We start from the raw sequence: 22446 nt of genomic DNA on the forward strand, positions 1-22446 counted from the left end.
ACAGGCTGAGAAAAGCAGCCACTGCAAAAATTACCGTTCTAAAATCATAGTTAAGAAAACAATCAAGAGTTTGTAGAGGTCTCAACACATACACATGCACATAATTTAACCACACATGCAGATACATTGCAAATTATATTGCTCTATACACTAGCAAAGATTTCCTTTTGCATTTACAAGAGTGACACTGTCTCACCCAGGGACTTCAATTGACTAGGAACAAGACAGTCAGAAAAACCTCAGATCAGCAGTGCTCTGGGAGAACAACTTTCCCATCTCTCCCCTCACTTTGATAAGAGCTCAGCTCCCAAAGTGTCACCTTTCATTCTGTTGCTGCTACAGTATTAAAATTTCTCAGATAAGGGCAAACAAATTCAGCAGGCTACTAACTAGCTACAACTCATAAACCAAGAAACCCAATGTGCTGCCACATTCATGAAGAAATTCTGCTGGAGGATGGAAATAAAGTAAAAGTGAAAACAGCTGAAACAATGCGAAATAAAAATAAATAAAATCCCTTAGCCTGGGGCTAGACAACATGGTGTGGCAACCTCCCAAAAGTAACACAGCATTCCACAGTGCTGCAAGGAAGGAGCCCTGCAAAACGTCAATGAGACCACGAAAACTTCTAAAATGTAACTGTCTTAAAGAGTTACTTAAAGAGTCTTAAAGAAAAAAGTATTACAGAACACATACATTGGCCAAGATTTATTCTCTGTGTAAATCCCATGAAGACAAAGGGTTTGGATCAACCATGGATCTGACTTCTGGATTTTAGATGCCCTCATAAGGAAGGTTAAGAACTGCAGCGCTCGAGCCTCCATTCCCTTACCCTTCTTTCCAACTGAAACAGCATCAGCAGAATCACTGGTGTAACCAAGATTCAGGTTTAGGTACCAGTAGGTTTTCCTGTCCCCTCCCCCTATCCTAATGCTCAATAATCCACACGTTCATCACCTCCAGTTAAAAGTACCCCTCATCACCCCCAATACTCAGTATTTTTTGCCAAGGAAAACCAAGTAAGCCTATTCCAAGGCAACCTCAGCGCCTCTAAGAAGAGCAAAAGGCAGCAGTGGGCAGGGAAGCAGACAGGTCCCAGGAGAGCCACCTCATCTCTTCTCCGATGGCACCTGACCTGTACTCTACCTTCTCTCCTCGCTGACAGCAGCCTCATAGTCCAAGCCTGTCCTTGAGATATATGTGTGCAGTAAGTCATTGGAACCGCATCCCTGGGACTCCCTGAACTCGTTCTTGGCTTTTTATTTGTAGTCAGAAGCTGCAGAAGAGTGAAAGGTTCAGGATGGTGAGGCAGAGAGGAGTGCAGCAAGCAATACGGTAGGTCAAAGGCAGAAGTGGATGATAGATTCCGGCCTACTTCAGTAGTAACTAAATAACCTTTTCTGCCCACTAATACAAATCCGCATATAAAAGCAAAGAGCAGAAATGCTCCAGCGGAACTGTGATCCTCTGAAAACATTTTTAGCACTGCAGGAGCACTGCAGCAGCCCGAGCTGGTATGATGGGGGAAGCTGAATGGAATGGAAATCTCACAATGAGTAACTCCATACAGGGTACTTATTCAATAAAGAGAAGTTCCTTTCAAATTCATTCATCTCAGCATAGCTGGACCTTGGGTTTCTTCAAGATAACAAACACCCCAGTTATTTCTAGTATTGTAGACAGTATTATAAACGTGACCTGGTTTGTGCTCCTTTTGTCCTCTTATCCCAGTTTTCTTTCACATACGGATACTCTTCTCAGTCTTTCACCCACCCTTAGTAAGAAAGAGGGAACCAAGTGCTGTCTAGCGCTCCTGCGCAGCAGCAGCCTGCAGGTGCTTTGGCAGTTTCCCAGCATCCACACAGCGTATGCCAGTATCGGGTTATACCACACACCTACAGCTTGTCCTCTCTCTTTGGTTAAAAGTTCCTTAAGACTGCGCTTCAGGCCTCCTTCTCCTCCCAGCACCAGATCAGAAACAAAACAGAAACTAATGGTTGGACTTGTGCTTACCTGGAGCAAAGGGAGGCGGTTATTTCCCTAAAACGCAGTCAGGGGTACCTTGTATCCCACCTCATACTGACAGGGCATCACACAGGATTTGGGGACTGATTTCATGTTCTATTTTTGTTAATCACAGAATCTCATGGGGTTGGACAGGACCTCTAGAGACCTCTAGACCTCTAGTCCAACCCCCTGCCAAAGCAGGTTCTCCTAGAGCAGGTTGCACAGGAACATGTCCAGGCGGGTTTTGAATGTCTCCAGAGGAGACTCCATCACCTCCCTGAGTAGCCTATTCCAGGGCTCTGCCATCCTCAAAGTAAAGAAGTTCCTCCTCATGTTTTGGTGGAACTTCCTACATTCAAGTTTGTGCCCATTTCCTCCTGTCCAATATTGCTGACTTGAGGCTTGTGCAAGTTTGTCAGCCAGGGACATGTTTGCATTGCTGTTACACGTGTGAGTGGGTACCTGAGCTGGACACGGACTCCCTAATGAAGCACTGACAGTAGGGAAGCCACAGCGGCAAAAAAGCTTCAGATATCCGTGTTTAGGTGAAGGAGGTGGACATTGGATGGTCTTGACACAGTGGTTGGTGACCAGGCAGAGCGCAGCAGCACACCACTCGCGCTGGTTATACTGCTTTATAGAGCACGTGTGCTCTCGTAAAGGCTTCATGGACTCATCCAGGAAACAGATGCAGTATTGGCGTATAATGTCCTCTGCAAGGACAACACCACAGGCAGATCAAAGCTACCCAGCCATGGGATTTTTCCTAATTATTTCTTAGCAAATGGTACTTTACCCCCATGGCAGTCACTGCAACCTCCTGCAGTGTATCAACAGCTGTTATCATCTGAAACTGTAATGAAAGGTCTGGAGCTACAAGATAACAGGGCAGGCTGCAACCATAATGACACGGTGCAGAAATCAATGAAATTTATCAGAACGGAGCACCAGCCTTATTCACTTTATTTGTTTCTTGTCAGCATCTATGGACCCTCTGTCGGCACTGAATGATTTCTTTATAACCTTTGCCTTCACTAGCCTTTTATTGCTTCTCTGCAGTTATGGCAAAAACATTTAACTTACTTTATAGGAGAAAAAAAAAATCCACAAATGCCTGTCTCCTTAGATTGATTTACGGAGCAAGGTTTGCTCTAATGGTATTGCACAATTTTCCCATCCTATTTCCTGAAGCTCTCCAAAAACTAGAAGAGTCTTGCCAGGCTGCCCTGCCTTCCTTGCTGGGTTTGACGTTCTCCCCATTTGTCTTTCATCACGCCAAACCCATCAGGAGGAATGTCTGTTCAAAGCTGCACATCTGACTACCGTCTCCTCCATAATCACACGGGAAAGATCTCTGGAAGAACGAAATGATGACAATACTACCCTCAGAGGCTAGAAAATAATTACATGAATTGGAAATGGGAGAAAACTGTCAAGAAAAGGATGAAATGAGCACAAATACCTTCAAGTATTGATTAAGCTAATTTTTTCCATGACCAAACTTTAGAAACAACGCAAAATAGTGGGATATTTTCATCTAGCCACCCAGGTTTTCCTTTGAAAACAGACACACATTTTGCTTTAAAAACAGACTACAGGATGAACAGTAACAAAAAATAGGTAAGCCATTAATGTGGCAACACTAAAATTACATGTTAAAATTAGTAATGTTAATGGTAGCTTTAACATGGTAATGCTAAAAAATGGGTAAAAGCCACATCGCCTTGTAAAACAAAAATCAGTTTTTACCCTGCCCTGCAAGAAGCATATATACTATGGAAGTTCTTAGCAATCCCTTTACAGAACAGGACTGCACATATATGAATATCACCAGAGATAAGGAAAATTGTCAAAAGAGCAGCTTTATTGCATAACCATAGAATAGTCTGGGTTGGAAGGGACCTTTAAAGGTCATCTAGTTCAACCCCCCCTGCATGTACACCTTGAGCAAGAGACAGGCAGACAACGCTGAATATTTGACTAAATATCAATACCAAAAAAAGAAGGAAAAAAAGAAGGATTCTACCCACCAGAAACTTGCTTTCCAACGCCTAAACAGGCTGCAGGAGAAAGCAAAGCTGCTCTAAGTCTCTGGACTTCAGCAACACCCACTTTGGCTCAAGCGCTGAGGACTTACATCAAGAAAACCCAGCCTCTTACCAAAAAATGCTTAAAACCAGGTACTTATCAAAACTCCAGTGACTTCTAGTGTTGCAGCATGAGGAGGAATATGTAATATTAAATCAAGCAGGACCTAAATCCAGGCAGTGCCACAGCATCCCTCAGACCCCAGTTTTCTGATATTCCCTAGATCTGTGCTATTGATAAGGCAGCCTTTACTCCTAGATCCTATAACATACTCATGGGTATATTTTTGCCTGACTTCCCTCTACCCTGCGCAGATGCATGTGGCCCAAATCAGATGGCTGTGCAGAAGAGGAACCACTCAAATGGTTCAGCAGCCCGGAGCACCTAAGCACTGTTTCCACACTGCTTTGAGGAAAAGGCTGCAGGCCAGAAGTAAAACACGCCACAAAGTGGACCCCATTTATAGCCTGCTAGCTAGACCCATGCTGACCAAACCATCTACGTACCTGTAACCAGAGAAAGATGGGCAACCATTGCTGTATAACAGGATAATTAGTATAACATGCTCCCTACTGCTAATTCTGCTGATAATATAGGTAACTATAACCCGTGCCAGTTCCCCTTTTGCCTGATTTTTTTTTATATTACTTTTTTCTTATTATTTATGGACTTACCTGGCATGTACAGCAACATACTCTGAATGCCTTGTGGGTCAAAAAATAGCATACTCTCCACAACAGGTGGCCAAGGATGCTGAATTCTGGTCAGAGCAGCTCACTGCAGCTCTTTTCAATTATTCAAAGTACAACTGTATTCTGCAAAGCAAAGGTGCACTTGTAAACCATACATACTTTGTTTTCTTGCTCTGGTTCCTTTGGGTACATCAGCCCAAGGACTGACTGAGATCTAAATCAAATCCATCTCCTTCCTATATCAAACCCTTTTGTCAGGCTTTCTCCTTAAAGCATATAATTATCTTTATTCTCATCACCTTTTGTGATGGAAGAAGACAAGCCCACTATTACAGTGCAGGTCTCCTGTAATCTGCACAGTGGTTTACCTGGAGACACATGTAGCAAAACATTTCACGCAGCCAAACTTAACACATTTCTGACTGCTTTCCTGCCTTCATCTTGTGTCTTCCATATTCTTCCTCTTCAGTCTCTGTAACCAGCCAAAACTAGTCACATACCTACAGGCAGCCTCATTTTGACTGAAACCATCCTTCCCTTCTGAGAGTGCCCAATTGCTCTTACAGTCATTTCCCACCTCCCATCCCGTACCAAAGCCCTTGCTGTTTTCAGCCCTCCAAAGACAGCCTGGCATGTTCCCACGTGGCAGGCAGAAATCCATGCCCATCAAGATAATTAGCACCCTTAACACCCCACTTGTGAAACTCCACTGTAGGAGGAGCAGAAGTGGCAGCAGCTCTGTTTCAGTGTCTTACCCGTACAGATCCAACAGGCAGAGGAGGAACTTTTCAAATGCTCTTTCCTGTGATGGTGAGAATTTGCTACTTAGCAGCAAACCTCTTGTTTCCATGTAAGTAACACAACCACTAACCCAGGCTGTGAGTAACACAATCATATTGTCATACAGTAGCCTAATACGGCTTAATGCTTATATTTAACTAATAAACATATTTTTAACTATAGCTGCAGTTTGAGCACCATAAAAATCAGAGCCGTGTTTTCTTTCTCCTACAGATGTTGCACATTAACGATGACAGTAAATCAAACCTCAGAAAATGCTTGTGCTGTCCATCATACAGCTTCTCTACACGGAAAACCAGAAACTTAAATGAAGAAGGAAATTTCTCAAGCATGTCTTTCCACCTTTTACTTTTCATGGAAAATGGGGGAGGTGGTATTTGGTGGGGTTTTTTAAAAGACATCTGAAGCAGGAAAACCCTCACATCAGCCAAAGCATGGACAGGTCCAAAAGATCAGCACCTGTCTGGGGCTATGCACAAACCTGCCACCAACCAACAGCCAAACCCAGGGTCTTTCTAAGGACAACACAGACTTGGAGACACGGCCTCCTCTGCTCACTTCAGCAAGGGGAGCAGAAAGCTCCTGTGCTCTGTGTGCTTCCTAACCCCTCTTCCATTTGCTTTATGTCCCTCGGTACCTTGTACGTAGGACTGCTCCTTGTCAGTGCTAGCAAAGCTCTGTGGGAAAGAGCTCCATCGGGCTTCCCAGGTGGGCTCTGAAGCACCCACCTACATGCTGCCATCAAGGGTGAAGGATGAGGAGAGTACCTCCCACCACTGACATCCAGCAAGCCTCCAAATGGGAACAGAAAAAGTAATCCCTATGCTTTAAACAATCTGTTACTAGATGTGGTTTGTGATTGATTTTTTTTCCTCTCCAATGTCTGCGCAGAAGAGCAGAGTCTCTGCACTGGCAGGAGGCCACCTTGCTGGCATCAGTCCTCTCCCCAGGCCCTGGGTGGAGGTGGTGGAGAAAGCCATATCGTGCTCACCTGTGTTAATGACCAGCTTCCTCAGAACCACCCAATTTACACGTGCAGCAGGCTCACACGCAGCCTGTGGATAACAGCAATAAAGCAGGTGTGATACAGTAAGACGATACTTCGCTGACTGCATGTAGAAAGGGCAAAGATTGATGGTGAGAGCATTCATGAGAATATGGTATGAAGAAAGACTAAAAATAGAGGACATTTATGTTTTCTTTCCACTGTTTAACATTGCAGAGTAAGGTGATCGTTACAGACTTCTCTCTACACTTTCCAGTTAGGGTTCTGCAAACAAGTTAAGTTAAAGTTAACAGTATTAACTTAAATTTTACCTACAGAAGAGAAATGGATGAAAAATATTTTTTTTCAGGTAGCTATTCTTGAGAGACAGATTTTCTATAATCAACATTATTTCCTACCTATATTATAGATGTTAAAACACTACCCCATTACAGATACTAACAACTGGAAGCAGTGACCCCTAGTAGGTCCCCTTGGCTTCATCCACATGCATGGAAAGCCACAGGGGGAGTACGTGTCAGCCAAAATTAGCAGTGAGGAATTCCTGAGTCCTAACACTATGCCTTGCACCTGTAAAATGCACAGTTTCTTTGGTTTAGGCTGCTTTTGAAGAGTTGTGCCCATGCAGAACATGAGCACCAGTGGGGTTGTATACAAAGTCAGAAATTTCTAGGGCACATCAACAACATAACAGTCAGGAGATCTTGTTGCAGGACTTCAAGTTGTCAGAGCACAGATAGTCCCAGGAACTGAACTGAAGCATTTGCCCTGGAAAACTTTGCAAGTGAGAGGTGCCTCAACACTCCCTACGCTGTTGCACCGAGTTCCTCCGTAGGGTCCCTGGACTAGGACAACAGCCTCACTACTAAGCATGGCTGGGAGGTACCAGCATAGCTTTCTGCAGCTGTGGGCACCCCCTCACTGCTTCAGAGTCTGAGCCTCTAAAGCAGCCTCTGCACGCCTGCTTTACCCTGCCCCAGTGTCAGAGGATGCCCATATTAGCTTCCAGCACTGCTCCACAGCTCCCTCCTAGGACTGGGGTGGAAGGAGACACATGTCCTACGATCTCCACCAGTGCAGGGTTTTCTGTCCTTTCTTTTTGCCCAAGGCCTGCTTTCTTCTTGTGTCAACTTTGTCCCATCAGCTGTTTTAGAAGGAATGCTGCATTACGACCTGTGCAGCTCTCTGGAGGGTCAAAGCCTGCCACCAGCTGAGCCAGCACTGAACTGCCAGCCTGCTTGGATGGTCTGCTTTCATGGATTTTTGCCACCTTTGCTGAAACTAATGTTTCCTCTAACAAAACACAATCAAAGTTCAAGAAGATTCCTCTGTTCAACTGCAGAAAGTTCATGCTAAAGTCTCCCATCTTAAAAAGACACCTTGGAAGGCAGGCTGTCGATTAAATCAAACTGTAATTTGATCAAGATGCACTAAAAACAGTCATAAACTGAAACTGGGATTCATGAATTGAACACAGACAAGTCCCCTAAATTGTCCATCATCTATAAAGACAATGTGGGTAAATCAACTGGGAACAGAAACTCACATGTAACCCCACTTAGACACTTCAGCACACTAATTCATTGAAGCTGTAACCCACTGATTAAAACCACGACCCATGTTTATCTTCAGGTATCAGCCACCAACCAATGCTAAATCACAGCTACAGGAATTTTTCCCAGAATCTGGCACTCAGAATTGCTGCTCAGAGGTGCAGCAAGAGGCAAGTTCAGAGAGCAGATGGAGATCGTGGGATGGTAACAAACAGACAGAATGTTTACTGACACTTCCTTGAAGAGCTATGTGAGGCCCCCATCTAATGGGCTTCCTAAAGTTAAGAGGAAACACAGAAGAAATAAGCTACAGCAATGAGGACAGCCACATGAAAACATTGAACTGTAATTAGGATGTCAAATAGTTTGAAGTTGCTAGGTAGATGAAGTAAGTGCTCTAAAGATTTCTAAAACTAAGGCTGCAACTGAGGCTTCACATCAGCGTCAATCATCATTATCATCATCATTCAATAACCTAGAGCTTTTCTAAAAGGTACCAGCTGAAAATGTTTAATAATTACAAATTAAAAAAAAATAAATCTCAAAGTTCATCAGATATAATTTAATTCTCACAACACTGCTTAGTTGGTCTGATTATGACCTTATTGAACGATAGTCAAGCAAAGCACAGAGAATTACTAAGGCATATTTAGCCTTTGAATGTGTGAATCACCCAGGAAAGGAACCTGAGTCTTGTGCTGTAGACCCTTGCCCTGTTAAATAAACTCTCCCCAATTTGTAAGGCAAATGAACATTGACATTTTTTAAAGGAGATCTTGATGTGCATACAAGTTAAATGAGACATTCCAGAAGAGAAATGTTTATTTTAAAACACAAGAAGGGAAACTGAGTCTGTTTTCCAAAGAATAAAAACGTAAAGCCAGCACAATGGAGAAAATCTGCACACATCCGAAACACACATTAATCTTAACCTCAGGAACCACATGATTCCCAGAGACTTATGGATGGCTTTTATTATTAATACATGAACAGCAATGAAATGGAAGCTTATAGTAGTGGGCGGTTTGCAAGTAAAAACTTTTAAAAAGTGCTTTATATGCATAATGGTCTTCTCATGAAACCACAAAACATAACAGCTACCTCCACACCTTAATCCGTGGGAGTGGTGAGAGCGGAAAAGAGAGAGACTGCTATGTGGTTTGTTAAGCCGTCAGGTTTAAAGGTCATGGATTGCTAGAAGAACACTGCTCACTGACAAGGAATATTTAATAACAATGATATAAGAAATTTTAAATGGTCAAATATTTCCATGGACCAAAATGGAAATGGCCATAATAAGCAAATAAAATTCCAGAAACTATGGTCTGGCTGGAAATGCAGAAACTTGTTTGGCTTTAAGATATCACTTCCAAATTTTGAAATTTCTTTACAGAAATCCCAATCATTCTGCAAAAAGTGTACCATTCTGCAAAAATGTATCATCTTAGTAAATCGTTTAAATATTTACCAAAAATTTCGCAGCATAAGCTGCACTTCCTCTCTCCTGCCTCTCAGCTCTCAGCCCTATTCCTCACCATTTTGCTGCCCATTCTTTGCAAACCTGCTTTCTCAGGGCTGCAGCCCTGCTGATCTGCTGTCAGTGAACAACAGCAAGCCAGAGGGGCAGAGGTGAACAGATCTCTCTTTTGTTACTTTCTGAATTCCAGAAGGGCTTTATACATCCCACTAACCAGGGACACAACCTCCTGCTCCAGCCTCCGGCGCAGTCCCAGGAGCAAAGTTTCGCTCCCGGAGTCCCCTGCCCACCACCAGCACCCTGTATTTAACGACATCTTCCCCTTGCCTCCTCCCTCCCAAAAGAATAAAGCTTTCCGGAATAGAAGATTAACTTTCACCCTTGTATCTATATTAATTCGCGTTTAGAAAGCGGGTAGGAGGTTGCAAACAGCATGGTTGAGCGATTTAACGCCCTGTTGCAAGAAAAGGGAGGACAAGAGTGGCGGCAGCTGGGCGTTGCAGCAATTCTGCAGCCCCCTGGAAAAGCAGCAGCCTCTCTCCCACCCAGAGCTTGAGAAAGGCTCACCGTACGCTTACAGGCAGCTCATTTATTACTGCAGTATAACTCGCTCTTTTGTGCTGTCCAAACACAGAGCCGACCTGAAAACAAACACAAAGTTACGCCTATATATTTGTGCTGTCTTAATGCCTGCGGTCCCGGCCACACGGTGAAGCTCGGCAACCGCCTGACAAAGGCGGTCCCTGTCCCAACAAGTTTCTGCGCTCCGGCTGTAAGATAAGAACTGGATGCAAAGTAAAGGCAGAGAAAACACAAGGCAGCGATGACATTTTATTCGGTGTCTTTCAAATACTCGGGAACGTGCTGAATGAAAGACGTTTATGAATGTTACCAGCAGAAATAAGACCGAGTAGTGATGATGCAGGTAATAAAAAGTGTATTTAACCCTGGCTTTGCGTATTTCCTAGGAATTCAGCTTACAAACAGCTCTCTTCATATCACAACATAAAGCAATTGCCTTTTCCACATAAGTGGTTTGTTGGGTTACTTCAGGTCCTTCACAACACAATATATTCTTACTGGACGGCTATAAAACATCTTTTTCCAAAGCCCAGAATCCTTCTCATATGCCCAAAAAAACAAGGTTTGGGTTTTGATTCTGCTTTTCTTTTGGTTTCATTTAATGGCACAGATGATGAGAAGCTTAAGGCATACATAGCTGGCAAAATACTTTTGTTTGAGATCTGGAGTTTCAGAAATGACCTCATCTAAAACTACTTGAGACACACACATGAACAACAGTTTGTGTATAGTTTCATCACTTCAGGTTGCTTTAGGATGTTTAATATGGCTCACATCCAGGAAGCAAGAAGTCTGCAGGGAAAACTGAGCAGTCCTACTGCCTCAAAAGAAAGAAGTGATTCAGGTATTTCTTTAAGCGTAGCCAGAACAGCTGTTTACACCTGCTTGGTAACATACCCACTGGTGTTCTTAAATACCTCACCTCTCAACAGTGTCTACTATGAATTATGGTCCTGATTTTTAAACAGCAACTCCAGAAACAAAACAAAACATTAACATTCTCCAATACAGCTGCTTCCAAATTTATTACAGATTTTTGTAAGTGTAACATTTTTCTATTCCAATTTATACTATTGTAACTCTGTTTAAACTTCACAAACTTCAAGACGACCTCTTTAGTACGTACTGAGATCCTGAAGCACAATTTCATTTCAGCTATCATATCTCAACACTACTGGAGAAAATTTTCCTTGCTTTTAAGCCATGCTTTCCCTGAGGAGGTCAATCACAGCTCTTCCTTCATGGATGAAAAAAAACCAAGCAGTGAGAAAGTTCATCAGCTCAAAAGTATACCAAATACTAATCATAGTTAAACTTATCACTGTCATGATAATAATATTTGTTTTGCAGGTAATGGAAATTGCTCAGCCAAATTTTCTAAATGCATAAGGATCAATCTCTAGTGAGAAAGAACAGCATGTGTGCTAACCTGCTTTTCACTGCTTTTTAATGTCGTTAACAAGACAAATTTCGAAGAAGGATGAATCTCACTCTGAATACAACTGTTTAAATCCAAACTAAATGTCTTTTCTCTCCGTACCGGGCAGGCTCTGCAGCTGGCCCCAGAGAGGAGAGCTTGTTTCTAAATCATCACTTTGTTCATAAGGAAATTAAAAGTAAACTGCCTAAAGACCATGCACTCATCACCCGCGTTCTCTCTTTTGTGCTGAGGATTTAAGACAAATAAATGAAGTATGTCAGCAGTCTTTTGTCAGACAGACTAGACTTGCAAACCTGCAGTGCCTGTACGTGAAGCTGAGGTATTGCTTTATAGCTTCCCAGCTGCTGATACGGTACGCTAACTTCTGGCCTTAATGCACTGAAGAAAAATACTAATTGTGAGATCACACATCACTGCTCCCTGAGTGAAATAGAAGTGATGAAAAGCCTCAGAAGAACGCTATCATTACAATCTGATGACTACAGCAATGCCATAAAATTCGGGATGCTTACATAGGAGGGACTGGTACATCCTCGCACATCACCGTTATCTTCTCAATAACATTCAATAAACTTTCCATTAAAGCACCCTGTGAAATTTCTCATCTACAAAATGCTCACAAAGGGCAGCTCTGCAAATCAAACCATTTCTTTTTGGTGGGTGCCGGAATTCTGCACTGCAAAACAAGAGGTACTCTTCCAGAGTAACATCTTCATGTGCAACTTAGGTCAGCAATCCAAAGGTATCTTCCTCAGGCATGTATGTTAACAGCCATAGAAAAGGACATTGCAAACAGAAATTAAGTATAATGTGGGAACAAACATTCTGGGATGCCTTAGCCATGTTGGGATTCCCACCTTTTGAACCCAGGAGGAATTCACTTTATTTTAGAGTTACGCTATCCAAAAAACCCCATGCACGAGTGCTTTTACTAACATACCCCAAAAAATGCCAATGCACACATGCAGTCTTCAGAGTTGTCTTTTTAAACTAATTGCCTAAATGTAGAAAGAGACATCCTCTGACCACAGCACCAGGAGGCAGGAAACTAGGAACAATAAAACTCCGATACTGACTTCCTCTCAGAAGGGCTTCCCTTAATCACTGGTGCCACAACACGTACCTACTGCAAATGCCCAATATTTCCCCTTACAAGGCGTTCCCCCTCCCCCAAGGTGCATATAACTTCAACAGACATGCTCACCTCAGATGAAGCTTTCCATGCCAGAAACCTGCCTCCCTGCTGAGTTGTTCCAGGAGATTTCAGCAAAAACATTCCCTGGGGCCTTTTTGAGAAAGAATGCCCTTTTTTTGCTCATGTTGAAAAATTTTGGTGACCTTTCCCCCTGAGAAGACAAGCACCCCCAGGCTGACTAGCAGGGACATGAACCATACCCTCACATCTCCAAGAGGGGCAGTAGCAGATTGGAGCATAATGGAGACTTTGTTTCCGAGAGTATGCCTTTTGCTGTCTTTGTGCAAATCTCCCCATATTTGACCATATTGTGGGGAGGAGAAACCCCTCAAATTCACGTACCCCCAACAGGAAACTTTTAGCAATGGTCCTTTGCATGTTTCAGCTCAGGCTTCACAAGGTCTTAACCCAAAATTGCCATTCTTGGATGCTGCCAGTCACAGCTGGTTCAGATCTGCTCCTCTGAAGAAAGAGCAGGGAAAAGATTGTTCCTGTGCCTCCGTGACCCTCTGCAAACCTTATGCAGTGTGGAGAAGTGTGCTGTGCAGTTCCAGGGCAGAGGAGACACAAAGGAGTCCTACAGAAAGATGGGAAGGAGAAAACCGGAACAAAGCTTGATGGACACCAGAAGATGGAGACTGAACGTTAGCAGAACTTAAGAGAGCAGAAAAATTAAGAATGGTGATGAAAACATTGTCAGAAGAAAAGAAAGCCTGAATAAAAAGCTGAAGTACAGAGGGAGAACGTGCGCCCACAGCCCAGAAAGCCAACCGCATCCTGGGCTGCATCAGAAGTGTGGCCAGTGGGTCAAGGGAGGTGATTCTGCCCCTCTGTTCCGCTCTGGTGAAACCCCACCTGGAGTACGGTGTCCAGCTCTGGGGCCTCCAACATGAGAAGGACATGGACCTGTTGGAGCGAGTCCCGAGGAGGGCCACAAAAATGATCAGAGGACTGGAGCACCTCTCCTATGAGGACAGGAGAGATGGAGAGGGACTCTTTATCAGGGAGTGTAGTGATAGGACAAGGGGTAATGGTTTTAAATTGGAAGATGGGAAATTTAGATTGGATATCAGGAAGAAATGCTTTACTGTGAGGGTAGTGAGACACTGGAACAGGTTGCCCAAAGAAGTTAAGGGTGCCCCATCCCTGGAGGTGTTCAAGGCCAGGCTGGATGAGGCTTTGAGCAACCTGGTCTAGTGGGATATGTCCCTGCCCATGGCAGGGGGGTTGGAATTAGAGGATCTTTAAGGTCCCTGCCAACCCAAACCATTCTATGATTCCATGATCTAGATGTTCTCAAGCGGCTGATATCACTGTGAGAGTGTATTTAATGTAACGTGACAGATGCATGCACTGTAACAGTGCATTTGCATTATTCCTTCACTTTGCAAAGGTGAAACACAGATGTGGATGTCTTTTTCTACAGTCACAAGCATTTGTACAAATTATGAATATGTGCTTCTGACTCCTATGAACTGCAGGAACAAAATGCATTTTTATTATAAACTGAGGGACAGCATTTTACCTGGGGGGGGGGGGGGGAGTTACTTCAGTAAGTTACTCTAATTGAAGTTTATGCCTATTATAACTAAATTACTACTTGAAAAAGTCATGCTGGGTCCTGAAGAGGAGAAGGTCTGCAGGTTCTGCCCTGGCCAGTACACCTGTCAGCATGACACAAGCAGGAAGCGGAGGTATCCAATTTCTCATCTCAAACTTGCCCAAAACACGCTTCAAGCTGTACTAATTCAAAATTTTAATTATCCTCAACAGATCATATGATAAAACATACCAAACAATGGAAAAGCTCGCTCTGTCTTTGTTACGATGCTTGCCTGTGCAGGAATCACAGCAGCACACCTCAGAACTATCACAGTTCAGCTCTTCTTTCAGGTCACAGGCAAAATGGCTGTACTGGCTAGAAAAGCAGTTGTTTTTAAAACATATCCTGGGGCAATGGGAGTCAAATAGTGCCTGTATGGCCTCCTTTCACTCATCCTAAGCCCATCAGCCCTTATCAGCAATTTAAAAGAAAGCTGAAGATCCTCAGCAGGTCTACAATACCAGTTATAGATCACATTAGCCATGTCCTATGAAGCTAGTTTCTACATCTGTCTAGCATTTTGGTGCTGTTAAGAACAAAGGCCACCCAGATACTCAAAAGCCAATATAAGTTATGCCTTTTTAGTTTATTTTTATTTATTTACTTATTAATGGCCCACCAGCATTAAGTCAATACAGGCATAAAAAATGGTGAAATTCTATCTTCCCCCATTCACTCCATAGTCTTTTATGTCAAGCATGATAACTCTACCTGTTCTCAGGATAACATAGACTGAAAGGACACTGCCCAAAATACTATACTAGGCTAAGTCTTAATGAGCTGACTTTGGATAAAATGAATAGTGCCGAGATCCTACATGAAATTTCACACCATCCATGTTAAAGGGTCATTTGTATACAGCTGTGTATGTTCTTTACATTTGTGTACAACTAATCTTGGAAACCAGCTCCAGGCACATGAAGGCAAGAAGGTAATCAAGCATAATCCAGGTAATCAAGCATTTGGAAAACAAATCATATGAAGAGCGGTTGAAGGAGCTGGGACTGTTTAGTATGAGGAAGAGAAGGCTGAGGGGAGACCTCATCACTCTCTACAACTACTTGAAAGGACACTGTAGAGAGGTTGGTGCTGGTCTCTTCTCACAGGTAATTAATGACAGAACAAGAGGGAATGGCTTCAAGCTCCAAACAGGGTAGGTTTAGACTGAACATTAGGAAAGAATTTTTCACAGAAAGAGTGGTCGGGCACTGGAATAGGCTGCCCAGGGAGGTGGTTGAGTCACCATCCCTGGATGTGTTTAAGAGACGTTTAGATGCGGTGTTGGGGGATATGATATAGGGGAGAACTTTGTAGTGTAGGGTAGATGGTTGGACTCGATGATCCCAAGGGTCTCTTCCAACCTGGACGATTCTATGATTCTATAATCAGCATGGATTCACCAAGGGGAAGTTGATCACCCTGATAATATTCTATGATGAAATGACTGGCTTGGCAGATGAGTGGAGAGCAGTGGCTATTGTCTACCTTGACTTCAGCAAGCCCTTTGAGACTGTCCCCCAATAAGATCCTCATAGACAAGGTGGTGAAGTATGGGTTGGATAAACAGACACTAAGGTTGATTGAAAACTGGCTGAACAGACAGGTCCTGAGGGTGGTGACCAAAGACACAAAATGTAGTTGGAGGCCAGTAACTAGTGGCATATCCCAGGGTTTAATACTGGGTCCAGTTCTGTTTTAAAATTTTCATTAATGATCTGGATGACAGGAATGAGTGTGGATGTATTAAAAACTGAACTAAACCAAATAAACAAAACCAATTGTCCCGGTTTGAAGTAAAACCGAACCAATTTTCTGTTCTGTAATTTTACATCTTAGCTAGGCCTCTTCTAACTCTCTGAAATTAACGGTATATTGTGGAGAAAACTGCTCATTCCCAGAATAAGACCAATGTTTGTGCTCCGTGCCAAGGAATGGCATGCAGAGAGGCCCTTGCTTATACTTATTGCCATAACAACCAAGGTCAGCCCATTTTGTTATTTGCCCCTTAGAGGGTCGGAAATGGAAAAAACGTAGAGGGGTCACATCTGTAGGGAGGAGCGGACAGGACAGGTGACCCAAACCTGACCAACTGGGGTATTCCATCCCATCTGCCCCATGCTCAGTATAAAAGCTGAGGGATCAAAGGGTCAACTCTCTTTCTTCGATGGCCAACGTCCGAAAAGGACTCTGTCTGTTCATCTGCCTTTCATCCTTATCTGTGTTCCTGACTCCAGAGCTGGAATCCAGTTCCCTTTTGTCGCTGAGTCCAGTCTGGGACTTCCCCAGTGCCTGCCAGTGACATGACCGTCATCCTGGGAGCTTGACATGGGTTTGTATATATTGTATCTATTTTCTTCTTTTTTTTTATTTTTAATATTAAATCTTCATTAAAGTAGTTTAGTTCATTCTAAACTTCAGAATCTCCTTATCTCTTTCTCTCCTCTCTTTTTGGGGGGGGGGGGGGGGGGAGGAGGGGAAAGAGAGAGGGGAAGGGCCATCTGTCAGTCTGGTTTTGGTAAATTTGGCTGAAACCATGACACCAACTAAAAACTCCCACCCCACCTCCCAATAAAAAAAAATAATCGCCCCAACCCTCCCAAAACCTAAACCCAAACAAACAAAAAAAACCCAACAAACCCGACCTCACCCAAAAAGCTTGACTGTGCAGCACAGGCAAATGTGCTTTGCTTTACAGCAGAAATTTAGACAGTAGATTCATGGATGTGAGTTTTGACACCATCTCGGTTCTAACTCTAGAACCTCTTTCAAAGTGCTGGAAATAACAGTAAGAACATATTCTTTTCACATATGTTTTCACTGAACAGAGAGAAGGTAGCATAAGCAAATCCCCACTACCAGGGGACAAAAAGCAATAGACAGATCTGTACCGACAATTCTCAGCCAAGGGCAGAGGGTGATTAAAATAGTACCTATTCATTTCCCCCTTTTTGTTCTTATGCCATCCTCAGTCTGGCATCTCTTCAAGTTGCCCTGCTTCTCTTCCTCCTTTCCTCCCCCTGCCAAAAAATCCCACCCCAAAACAAAACAACTTTCTTACTATTTTTAGTCTGTGTACATAAGCTGCTGTATTGCAGTCAGCTGAAAAATTGGCTAGAGAGCTCCAGTTCCAACCAATTTCATACTCCTCTCAACTTTCCACTTCCTGGGTTTTCTCTCATTTCCTCATATTGTTTTCCCTGTAATGATTTTTTCTCTCCGCTTAGCACTGGTTCATTTGCTTGTGCTTTCCTCCAACGGCTCCCATCTTCATGTGTCTCTTCAGTTCCCACACACTTCTTGGGCAGCACTTGTCCTTTGACCCTTCCCAAGCTCCCCTTTTCCCATTCTCATCCCATTTCCTAACCAGCTGCCAAATTGTGACCCATGTTTATCTGGAAAATACGACAGGTCAAGCTGCTTCCCTTCATCTTAGTTTGGCTCAGCACCAGTCAGCTGGCTGCCAGACTAAACGGCCTCAAGTCATAGAGACCTGGATAATCAAATCCTGTAAGGCTGTGACACTCTTGCAGATGTCTGTGGAGTCTTCTCATCCTTCTCACTCTTGGTTAGGTAAATCACTGCAGCATTGCTAAGGTAACTAGTGGAGAAAAGAATCCTGAGAAACACATAAAATGGGCTCCTTTGTAACATGCTTACAGTCATACCTCCCTCCCCTAAGACCAACCAAAGAACATGCACAGCCTGAGGGAGATGGTTCCCCACTGTCCTCACCATTTGGGAAGGAGCTCCTTTAAAGCCCTCAGACCCTCAACACCTACCTAAGGAAAGTCCCACTGCCAACCACTCCATCTCACAAATCGGCTTTCTAGTGCCACACAAAGCTTTTGAGATTCATTATTTATTAGTTGCTATAGGAAATACACTTGGGTATTTCACAGGTAAATTCCTCCTGTTCTTTCATAACTTCAAGAGTATTTGCCACATTTACACTACATCTCCTGTAGTGATGCTTAAAGTATTTCTAGTAAGCATTTGTTGGCCTTCCTACTTGTAAATGGAAAATCTCTTTCAAGATTTTAATGATAGTTTCCAGTTTCTCAAGTTGTATAGTTTACTGCATAGGAGGATGAGACAGAGCTAAGGTTTCCAAAACCATGGAGGTCATGCCTGGTGAATGGTGACTATGCACAAAAGCTGGCTTGCTTCTGCAGCATATGACAACCTCAAACACTCCAAAATGAAACTTAGGCAACAGCTGAATGTAAAGAAACAGCCAGCAGCTACAGAAACCAATAACGTCTTGCAGAAAAAGCCTTCTCATTGAGAACTTGGTGGGGTGGGGTGTTTAATCATGACAAACATTAGTGTTATCAAAGCCTTAGCATTTTTTCCCCGCCCATCGCTTGGGGAACCGAGCAGGTTGGAACTGCAGGTGGGGAGAGTGTGTTCAGCTGACTGATACTTCCTTTTGCAGATGACCTCATACAGCTACCTAAAGCTATATATTCTATGAACAGTGCATTAAACATGCACCTACCAAGAAATCCTTCTTTGTGGGTAGTCATATACACATAGGTTAAGTACACAGACTACAAACAACAGCTAAGGGACTTAACTGTCACCTTTAAAAACAGAAGAACATGACTCCGATGGCACGGTTACAACTACATGGAATGAGCAAAACAATCCACAGGACTCAGCCATATTTTCCCTGTACTAGAAAGGGCAAAGGAAAGATTCTGTTCATATTGGACAAAAACTTCACTGCTGCTAATAAATGCTACAACCACTTATTAGCACCATCCATTCAGAATTAATATTAACGAAAACATAATTCCTTCATGTAACAGCCAAACAATAGGGTTTTCCAGCAAATACACATGCCATATTAAGTACTACAGGCCAAGGACATGGAGTGAACAGACTGCAGCTGTGAGCTGCATGAAAGGGAAAGAGAAAAAGGCAGGAAAGAACTTGCAGGACTAGGATTTGGTGGTGAGGGGGAAGAATCAATAAGTGAGACCCTTCAGATAAAGCACTTAAAGGGGCAAACAAGCTGTCTGCTGTTTGCTTCTTGCTATACATTCTAGAATTGTGCAATTTTTTTTCTAAAAAAAACCAGTACTGCAAAGAGTTACACTTTGTTCACTACTGCTGTCAAACATAATGTTTTTTTCTGTTATTTCTTCATGAACACATAGTAACAACTTTGATTTATCTAATCAAATAAAAACTAGAAACACACAAGAACAATGATTTTACACTAATTCATAAAGACCAGAAATGCCAAATCCATTGTCAGATCCATCTGTCCTGCTGTGAAATCAAACAATGTGAAAAACAGCATTATGGAACCGTTTACACCATCCTAACCAAGACTCCTACCTTTACAATGCTTTTTAGATCCTGCACATACATCCTCTCTGTCTCCAGAATCTCTTGGACGACTCTGTCTACGTAGAGGAGCTTGGGACTGGTGGGCTCTGTGACCAGAGACATAGCACAGTTTTTGCTCGCTGCTTTTGGTTCTGCTTTCCTGGGCATGCTTAGCCTTTTTTCAAGGCCTTCCTCAGGATCCTCTTGCTCCACTGGGGAGTTTTTGCGTGGCTTGTTGCTGGAAAATCGCCTGGCTGGGACCAGTTCTAGCTTGATGGCTCCCGTTTCTTTATCCTGGTTGAACAAGCCCAAGTGGCTGTTTGAAACCAAGGTCATTCTGCTTCCAAAGGAGCAGTGGCTGTCCCTGGAAGAAGCAGAGGAGGAAGTGGAACTAAAGCTGACGGGACGGTCACTGTCTGACAGGTCCATGGTCTTTTTTTCACAGTAGCGGAAAGGTCTGCTCTCCTTGTGCAAATCTTCCCCTTTCGTCTTGGAGTCAAGGGCCTCTGTCACAGCTGGGAGAACATCAAGAGGTAAGTGGAAATCATCTAAAAAAATAAGCAGAAGCGGCTTTACTGTTGCTGCTCCACATAACACAAAAGTTGACAACAGATACTTTTAAAGCTCTTTGCATACAAAACTGCCACAACTCTTCCTTAACTAAAAGACTACCAGAACAACACGATTTGAGGGTCACTGTGGCTCTAATGCTTTTTAGGTGGTGGGGATCCCTTATTGGGGGCTACTACACAGGCACCACGTACCTCCTGCTCACACGCGTGCCTCCAGCACATCCTTCCTGTGCCAGAGCGCTGGGCTTGGTGCACTGCCCAGGCTCAGCACAGGAGAGAAATAAGACTCAAGGATCTTCCCTAAGGTTAAAAAAAACCCTCTGTTGGGCTACCTCCAAACTGAGCACTGACCCTGGTTTGGAGGCTTTGGAAAACTCAAGAATCACACAGTGACACCAGATGGTATCTTTCCTTTTGAATTCCGTAAGGCCAGCAGTCAAACAAAAACTAAAAGCAGTTATCAATTACCAGCTCTGTGGCTTGTACAAAAACATTAAAACCAGAATGACTTCCCAATGAAAATAATGTAGCTTCTGAAAAAAAGGGTTCCCGCAGGAAAGAATGCTGCCAAATAATTCAGTTTTCTACTGGGAAAACAAGTCATTCTGAAACTGTTCAGCTCAAACCAGAATATTACCCCCTGCTGAACTGACCCAAAGCTGTTTTTCAAATCAATGCAACAACAAAGTAAGATGTCTGTCTTCCTGTCAGCATTTCGATTCTACTTTCTTTTTATTGCTGAAATGCCCTGAAGGACAGTGTCTACGATGAAATACAGATTTCTCTCGGGCCAACTTGTGTGTGATACACCATGAGAATCTGCAAAAGCAGCTGCAGGTAAATTCAATACTTCGAGGTTTCATTTCAGTAAGAAGTATCCACCCAAAAAATCCTGCCTCAGACTCAAAGAATTTCAGAATGTCTGTCCTGTGAAAAAGGGAAACATGACAATTTAGGAACAAAAGCAACACTGAAGCTACCCACACAGGGGTAGCTTACTTCTTATTTTACTCCAGCAACAACCTCATTTTGCCAGCAGTTTCAGTAAAGAAACCATAAAGCCAGTAAACTGCAAATTAAACCTGCCCAGTCTTTAAGGTGGCCCTTCTTAAAATGATGCAGACTTGCTGTGCAATTACAAGCAGAAACCTCCCGGACACCACTCCTGCTGCAGTTGGTCTGGGGGGAGCAAGAGGGGGAGAAAGAATTTCATTCAAAGCAGAAAGCCTTTCTCTCATTATTCAAAATCAAACACCACTATTCATTTAAAAATAAAGAACACAAATCCAAAGCAAACAACAACAAAAAAAAAAAGCCCAGAGAAGAATGTTTGATTTATTTGGCCTATCATGAATGCATAACATTTTATTTGTACATGAGTAATTAATACTGCCATTTCAGTGATGATGGTGTTAGCTTTCTGTTAAGAACCATTGCCCTCAAGGTAACACATGGAATTAACACTGAGAGTAATTTGCTCATTACATGGGTCAAAATTGGCCATTAGATTAAAAACCTAATTTGGCACCTCTGTACCCCTGGTTTTACCTTGAAGTCTGAAAATATCTAGCCTTTCTCTGTGACAGGTTCTTCTGGTTTTGCAGCATAGAACCATATTTTCTTACCCTTCGTGAATAAACCACATCAAGTACAAACTTCAAAATAAAATATAAAGCAATAAACCAGTAAAATATTTAAAAGTGAAGAATGCAGTGAACTTCTCTTGTTTCTAAAGGGGTATGGACAAAGATGTTTGCCTTCCTATTGCTTGTGATAAGAAAGTATGCATTTTTGATAAGGAAGAATGTATTTTTGTTATCAGCTTTGGATCATTTTTCATGTTCAGGTAGAAAGCACAATGTTGCTGTGCAGATGTAAACCGCCTTGAAGAACGCACAGGATAAACAAGATAACAGGGATACCCTTCTGCTAATTTTACTTTAGATTTTTTATTAAAATTACATGGCAAAGAAACACCTGATTAACCACATTTGGGGGGGAATAAAAGGTTCCTATGACATTCCATTACTCCATGCTCTTTTCTTCCTGTTTCACTGATATGCAGTCTGTCTCTCAGATAACCTGAAAGTAT

General features: G+C 42.9%; 1 protein-coding gene across 3 annotated transcripts in view; it reads right to left on the reverse strand.

Moving 5' to 3' along the window:
• PLEKHG1 (pleckstrin homology and RhoGEF domain containing G1) overlaps positions 1–20324 on the reverse strand; it is a 53565-nt gene extending 33241 nt beyond the window's left edge. For 2 of the 3 annotated variants that reach the window (XM_074168319.1, XM_074168318.1), the window contains exon 1: positions 19792–20324. In XM_074168319.1, the coding sequence (XP_074024420.1) occupies positions 19792–20211 (420 nt within the window). In that variant the 5' untranslated portion in view covers positions 20212–20324. The remainder of the gene's footprint in view (positions 1–19791) is intronic. The other variant, XM_074168320.1, reaches the window with a different exon arrangement.
• Between the last annotated feature and the right edge of the window lie 2122 nt (positions 20325–22446).

The sequence above is a fragment of the Numenius arquata genome, chromosome 2, assembly GCF_964106895.1.
Source record: "Numenius arquata chromosome 2, bNumArq3.hap1.1, whole genome shotgun sequence".
In the NCBI taxonomy this organism is placed as follows: Eukaryota; Metazoa; Chordata; class Aves; order Charadriiformes; family Scolopacidae; genus Numenius; species Numenius arquata.